Source organism: Monopterus albus, unplaced genomic scaffold (assembly GCF_001952655.1).
Source record: "Monopterus albus unplaced genomic scaffold, M_albus_1.0 scaffold16.1, whole genome shotgun sequence".
Classification (NCBI taxonomy): Eukaryota; Metazoa; Chordata; class Actinopteri; order Synbranchiformes; family Synbranchidae; genus Monopterus; species Monopterus albus.
This window is the reverse complement of record NW_018127896.1, coordinates 1,096,371-1,104,316: the sequence shown is the minus strand read 5'-3', so window position 1 is coordinate 1,104,316 and position 7,946 is coordinate 1,096,371. Positions and strand designations below refer to the sequence as shown.

The window sequence follows — 7,946 nt, the reverse complement described above, 5'->3', positions numbered from 1 at the left end:
GCTGAACCTGCAGGGATGGGTTTAACCCACTGTGAGTTCAGCCACTGAGCTCTGCGGGCATGTTGTCCAGGGATGGACGTCAGCTTTTCCACCAGCTGTAATGGTTAGTGTACTGCCAAATTTTTAATTTTTTTACCTTCCTGATTGAGCTGAAAGTTTCCCAGTTCTGACTTTTTCCCTTATTAATGTGATGTTTTGAGCTAAAATAGCTGCTCAGCACTTATTCACTCTGTCTGGATCTGTCCTTGTAAAGTCACATTTTGAAGCTAACATGAAGTTTTCTTTGGAATTTGTCAGCTTTAAAACCTAACGCCTAAGGTTGTGTTCAGTCTGTAACCCTGCCACAAAAACACAGCGCTGTCATTTATTTGAATGGAGCAAAAAATGCAGGGTTGTCTGTTGAACCTGGCTTAACTTTCACTGTTGCACTCACTGATGAAACAACAAAAAAAAGTGCACGTTCCTGGTAAATCACTTTGTGACATGAATGCCACCTGTGATGCCTCTGTGCAGTATTTGGCATGTGATAAACCTGGAATGTATTTCATGTCTCAGCAGTAAAGGTACATCAAATAATCCAGAAAACAGTCAGCAGATTAATCAGTGGCCCCTGCATTTTTTAAAATTTCCAGTATTTCTTCAAGATTTTCAGGAAATGTCACTTCACTGTTAGAGCAGATGGAGCAGACATGAGGCTCAGGCTGATGACATTCCAGCCTCTGGAGTTCCTCCTCAGGAGTCATCAGTCTCCCTCTCAGACATGGCTACCCTTTTAAGGTGGCCAAGCAAAGCGTGGGATCAAAGTAGGCATTCATTACATTAACTAGACCTGCTGCGACCTAATGTACCTCGTGATGGCGTACACTGGAAATGTCACAGCGGCAATATAAGTCCTCAGTGTTTATAGAAAAGTGCTGGCAGAGGCTCAGCAGGGAGAAAGACTGCGCAGTACGCGGCCAGCACCTGAAGACCCTCAGCCGTTTGAAGTTGTTTGACATGAAAAATGTATACAAGGCTTTTTTATTTATATGCTTCTCCTGTGATCTTTGTTTCATCATCCACCTGGACTTGGTGTCCTGATAGGAATTTCATTCTCCTTAATCAGTGTCAAAGCAGCTCATTGAATAAATCAGAGTGGGCTGCGGGATGGAGACCTTCCTGCACGACCTGATAACTGTTAACCTCATAAAAACAGTGCAGTTCTGCTTTACTGGTGCAGAAATGCAAGCTGTCAGTTATCATATTGTCAGTTGGCAGAAAATTATGCAGCAATGTTCATGAATGATTAACAAGTGTGGCTGAAGTAAAAATAATCACAAAAATTCTGATAAGTCTATGAAATGATTTAATTTAAAAGGATTTGCACACTTTCTTTGCCCCCACAAAATAACTCCATAACGTGTAGATCACCACACACTTAGTTTAAGATTAGCATCTTAAAAAGTTAGCAAACATCTACATATCTAACAGACATGGAGCATGATCACTGATGTGGAGTGTTCCCTCCCTTTTAGCTCGGTGTTTGGTCTCTACCAACTCCTTAAGATGATAAATGCTCCACTATGTTCACCAAACACCGCGTTTCCACTATGGTAAATGGTCTTATACTTGTATAGCGCTTTTCTATGCATTTCAGCACACAAGTGCTTTCACACTATTTGGCGATTCACCCGTTTGCACTCCCAAGCACTCACACAGCTCAAGGACACTTCAACATGTGGACGGGAGTCAGACCGCTAATCCTCCAGTTGGGGCATAATCCGCTCTACCTCTAAACAGCGGTACACCCCGTACCTCCCTTAACCATCACCAAGCATAACCTCCTGGGTTGAAGCCGACCATCGGCTTCATCGGCTTTACACAAGGTGCTTGTAATGCTAATGCTTGAGGTGTGAATACGCCAACATTTAACCAATCGCCAGCAACTGCTCTGTGCGCACGCACCCCCTTCCCCCTCATGGTCCTGGTACTTGATTTTAGTATGATCTCCTGAGGGTGTGCTGAAATTTAGCTCCAGAATGCACCTCCAAAGCAGACGCACCATAGTGGACACCAATGCAGAACCCATGAGGAATCGTACTCGGTGTGATATGTTTGGGTACGGTCCTGTAATGGGAAAACACCTCTAACTGTGCCTGTCTGTTGTTTGCTGCTGATGGCAAATGTGCACCTAAACCAAAATCTAGGAGCTGTAAGTGATGAAAAGCTTTGCAGAGCAGCAGAGTTAGTGACAGTTATGTGATCTTACAGCTGAGAACTTCTAACACCCAGCTGTCCCAGTTGGACCCTGTTTGTTCCCAGAGTTACTCACCGTCAATGGGGGTGATGTACTCAGACAGGTGGGCCCCTGAGGTGGCTCCAGCCCCCTGCATGAGCAGCTCATTGTAGGGGCTCCGGTGGCTGGCCATCAAGTGGTAATACTCAGCTGGACTTGCCCCGGAAGGAGGGGGGGGAAGTCCGAACAGTCCGCGGTCTTTCAGGTGGTCATGGGCCACTGCAGGAGGGAGAGAGGGTGGAGAGGGTGATAAGGAGGGAGGGGAAAGGAAGCCGAGGTGGAAGAGCAGGGAAGTAAGATGGGAAGGAAGGAATAAAAGAGGGATAGAATGATGCAGGGATGGAGTGAAAGGGGGGAGGGTACATTCCTGGTGTATCCTGCCTCCTGCTGAGGAGACCTTTGTATGGAGGGAGGAGCCGTTGGGCCAGGATCACTGATGTGCAGTGGCCTGTGTAGGTGCTCCCACCCTCCAGACCCCGGTCTCTAAAATAAATATCTTCCAGTTTATCAGTTTTATCAGTTGTCTTTTTAGCAAAGATCAGAACGGAAAATAGGACCACTACTGATGTAGGGAACTGTATTGAACTTGTAAAAGGATAGTTGTGGTTAATACATCTTGGGCCCTACCTTCCCTAGCTTTGGCCAGCTTCCCTATAGTTTAATGTTCCTTTTCCTACAGAGTCTCTGTTACTGTCTTCACTTTTTGTCTTCAAATTTTAAAAATTTCAGTGTAGTTCTGTGCATATGTCTACATCTGCCTGTGTTTACCTGGCATGTGCTGCTGTTAAGTGTCAGCGCCAGTAAGAGTTCTGTGTTTCCACCTCTCTTTCTGTTCCTGAAGATACAGGTCTGCAAACCAAACGTCTCCCCTTGATTCAGGGAGTCTACCTCCTGCCCTCGACTCCTAAGTGATCTTTCAGACAACATTAGGGCTCAGGACGTGAAAGAGAGCAGCTGCTGTGCTTGTGGTGACTTCATAGTTGAAGAAGTCACCCTTAAGGATCACATTTCCACCTTAAAATGTTCTGAATGATGAGGAAAGAGGCAGATAAAGTCCAGAGCATTTTTCTTAATCAAATGAAAGTCTTTGCGAAATAAGACAGAACAGAGCAGCAAAGCAGGAGGTCAGAAGCCAAACAGGAAAGAGAAAGTAGTGTGGAGGTGATGTGTTTGAAAAGGTGCTTACTGAATGAATCAGATCACACTGGTAGGCCATGCTAACTCTGTAAACAAAGCTCCAGGTGGTGACAGGATGTTATCACCTCTGACTGTACATGTCAGATGTTGTGGACAGTTTATGGGGAAAAAAAAATCCTCTAGAGCAGATAAAACCCAAGGCCACCTCTTTCATCAAGCTATTTGCATTCCCCCCACTGCAAATACTCTCTCCTTTGCACAGCTTTATCACAGCCAGATCTCAGGCATGGCTGCTTATTTAAGTTTAAAGGCATTGCACATTACCACTGACAGACTGTAAAAGGAGATTTATATCCTGCCCCACTGCCATGCTTCAATCTGTTACTACAATTCAGTGCTAAAAAGAGTTGTCATCACATCCTAGTAAATGTGGGGTGTGCAGACGTTTCTGCCAGCACTGTCACTTCATTTAATTTTCTGCTCTCTGCTGAAGCTAATTCTTTGACCAAATACAGGAGTACCACAGGTTTCAGCTACTACTATTCACATCAGTAAAAGATCCAACTTGAAACCCCTCACAGACATTTCCACAGATCTCTGTATGCTTTTTTTTTGTCACCACACGAATCTGACATCTCTAAAATGATAAGACATCACTTTCTTGGACTGTTGTAGGAAAAAAATGGGGTGAATATTGTGAACTTACAGTCAGCTGGGCTTAGTCCTCTGGCTGCTGAGATCATGGACAGGGTGGGGCTGCCATGCACAGAGCGCAGGTAATGCTCCATGTGAGGGTTGACGTACGGGTGTGGTGGGCTGAAAGGGGAGTCGCCGTTCGCCACTGTGGCAGGCGAAAGGCGGATCAGGGAGATGTCGGAGATGACGGGACTGCCAGCCAAACCTGCAGGCCTGGACGAGAGGAAGACAAAATGGAAACTGATTTTCAGTATGTTACAGTGTAGACACAGCTAATACAGTAAGAAGTAAGCCACTGTACCAAACAACCACTCTAATGAGATGCCCATCAGCTGGACACTAACCTCTGGCCTCCAGGGACAAAGACAAATGAACAGAGGCTTAGTAAATAAACAGGGGGAAATAGTGCCTGTGTAAGGGACTATTTTCAGTGGCAGAAGAATCCACATTTGGTCTCTAGTGAGTATCTGCAGCAGCAGAACAGTGTGTGTTCATGGTGATGAAGAAACATGTCAGCCAGCGCAACAGTGTGGTCACTGACTGACAGTACTGGGGCTCTATGGCACAGAGGGAGGAGAGAGATCAGACTTAGTGATAACTCATTCATAGTAAATATTCAGAATGTGCTACAGCCCTTAAAGCCTGAGCGTCTCCACTTTAAATTCTACACGGCGTCGGCACCAAACGTGCTTTGACACGACCTGAAGCACCTTCACACTCGTCACGGACTCCTCCAGCGAGCGTCTTGAGTAATCCATCTGCTAAGCTGATCCTCTGTATGTACACAGCCAGGGCTGGGAGTGAGATCATGTCTAACACGGTTTCTCTATCGGGCTTTTGATCTGGGACAGTCAGAGGAAGGGGTGAGATTAGGGTCACAGAGATGAGTAGACAGGGAGGAAGTATTGTATGGTGGGCAACCACCTCTGTACATCACTCTTCTATCCACGGTGTCGTTTATCTGTGTTGGCTTCTCTGCAGAGGCAAAATACTATGGGGTCATTCATGGGACATTTGTGGCTTTTGGAAGATGAGCCTGATAAACTCTGTGGTGCTAAAGAGGGTATAAAGTATATCAATGACTCGGTCTGACAGATACTCGTGTTACTTTGTGAAATCACAACGCTACCTGTGCTAAAAAAGTGACTTAATTGGATAGTTTTATGTTTCACTGCTTTATGTGGAGCAAAGATTTTCAGCAGTGATGAAAATAATGTTTTTATTTCCCATCAATGCCTCAGTTATTTAAAGGTTAAATCCTGTGAAGCTTTTACAGATTTCAAGGGTTAAAATGTCATGAAGCCTCAATATACAGTATGATTAAAACAATAGAGTGTCATTTTTAGCAAGTTGTTTTTGTTTTATATATTTTATACTTTTTGGAATATTTTCTCTCCAATTTGAATCTGAAACCCTGGTGGAGTGAATGCAGCTGATGTTTCATGTCATAGATCTACAGATGGTGTCAGTGTTGACCAAATCATTTGCTTCATTAACAATATTCTCTCCATCACCCGACGCTTGGCTCACCTCACAGCCTACTGCGAGGTTGCATCATGAGTGAGCCAATGTTTTTCTTCCTCTCCACGAAGAAGATAAAGATCTGATTCTCCACCTAAAAACATAATCTTCAGTCTCTTTGAATAATTAATGCTCTCATCATGTAACAGCCTGCAGGTGAGCTCTGTCCGCCTTTGAACCCAGTCTAGGGGGGTTTGTTTGCCATGATAACACACTCCTCTAACAATCACAGTCTGAGTCGTATGAAGAGTATAAATATTTCTCTTTAGCCTGAAAAGCTTTGTTTAAGCAGACAGCTGCTTTATTGAGGCGAGGGCACACTCAGGAAATGATGGTGCTGAATAAATCATGTAATATTCAGGTATTCAGAACAGGGCGAGTGCTGGGCGACCACAATGCTTGACTTTCAGAGCGTATCCTGGTTCGTCGCCGGGCGGGAGGCTGGAACAGGAGGGGGCCAGACTGTCATCCCAGTCAGATACAAAGGCCATCTTTTGTCGCTTCAATTGGAAGCTCGAATGCATCTCTGTCCTGACAAAGTCATTCATAAACTCAGAGCTGACTGGGCCATTATTTTCTCACGTTACTGCCACAAAATGATGCACTTCATCTCCAATGTGTTTCCACGCATCGCTTTGCTTCTTTGCAACATACAAAGAGTTAACCAAGACACATGGCTGAGAGGAGCAGAAACACCTCTGGGGTTCTGTTGAACCAAAACCAGCTGATTAGTTCTCCAAATGAATGACAAAATACACAGTTCTTCTGATGTGCTCCAATATTTGCAAATGATATCTGTGTGTTCCTTGAAAAATAAATGAGTTTTATGATGTGGCAGCGCTTTGGTTACAGTTTGGTTAGACAACACAACAGTGACTTGGTTACATTTAGAGGCTGGGGTTTAAATAACGTCTTTAAGGTTAGAGGACCGTTACTTTTAAATAATAATAAACACAGGGATCATGGTCATTCTGGCTCTGCACCAACACCAGACAGCAGGCTGGGATTCTGTTCCAAATGGGAGACGCAACGTTGCTCAATCTCAACTGTGACGTGAAGTGCGGATGTAGCTTTATAGGCTCTTCAAGCATTTTTTTTTCACTTTACACAAAATTGTTAGTGCAGTTCTTGCTATGTGCGCGAATGTCATGAGAAATAACTGCAGTCAACGTGTTCGTGACATCAGGAATGCTTTCACCTATAAGTTAGAGAGAAGCTAAGAGCAGTTCGAGGCAGAGGGGCATGCAGACTTGAGACACCGGTGATAGTGTCGCACACATATTACATCATCAAAACGCAGCACTTGGTCCCGGACTGCAGGCTCAACCTTTCTACACAGAGAGTGTCTGCCCTTTGTTTTGCCTCTGGTACTACCTCCAGAGATGGAACAAAAAGGGCACACCATTCCGGCTTTACGTCTCACACACAAAAAATGAGACGAAATAAAGGCGCACCAACCCTGCCTCAAAGAGATCGTGTGTAAGGGGCCTATGTAAGTTAAGGTGGCGCTAGCCTGAAACTCCAAATCATTCCACTGTGCTCTGCCCAGCGCACCCTCTCCCTGCTTGGCTCTACTACAACCCACCACACTTTGCCCAGCTCTGCAGATATTAGTTGTTATGAAATTACAAGAAATGAGAACACAACAAAACTGACTGATCACACAGAAATAAGTGAAAATCCCTGACTGGTCAGAGACGTCAGTCCTGCTCAAAACCTTTTAGAAGCTGATACCTCTGCACTGCTGCCAACGCTGTTCAATGAGTCTGGGTCACAGGAGGCTTCGACAGCTCCTCTCCACATTAGGACACGTTGTGGAGCAGATTTCTACAACAAAATATTTTTATAAAAAGTTACATAGTGTAGCTTTAATTGCTTGCTGATTATCTAAGACACTCCCCTCTCAATGATGGCTCAGAGGGCTCTGTCACTTTAACCTAAACGTCTGTATGTTTTAGAGTGCTTGCCAAAATGGTCATTCTTTTGGAGAGCAGATTTGTTACATCTTCCCACAGAAAGTTTATAAGGAGAGCAAACATCAGTGCTGCGTTTCCAGTGGCCATAACAAGAATTCATGCAGCTTAAATCTAGAATCAAATCAAATCAAATCAAATTTTATCAAATCACAACAAATCAAATCACAACAAAAGTCATCTCAGGACACTTTACAAAGTAAGGTCTAGACCTTACTGTTATCAATATTATTACATAGGGAAAACCCAACAAATCCCCCTTGAGCAAGCACTTGGCGACAGGGGGAGGAAAAACTCCCTTTAACGGAAGAAACCTCCGACAGACCCCGGCTCTTGGTGGGTGG

At 44.5% G+C, this 7,946-nt stretch overlaps 1 protein-coding gene across 1 annotated transcript in view; it reads right to left on the bottom strand.

Moving 5' to 3' along the window:
* The window catches only part of LOC109955784 (zinc finger protein GLI2-like), a 73,291-nt gene that overhangs the window by 19,267 nt on the left and 46,078 nt on the right, over window positions 1-7,946 (bottom strand). Inside the window, exons 4-5 of the mRNA XM_020592260.1 lie at window positions 4,119-4,321; window positions 2,312-2,494 (exon numbers count right to left, since the gene is read on the bottom strand). Of these exons, the coding sequence (XP_020447916.1) occupies window positions 2,312-2,494; window positions 4,119-4,321 (386 nt within the window). The remainder of the gene's footprint in view (window positions 1-2,311; window positions 2,495-4,118; window positions 4,322-7,946) is intronic.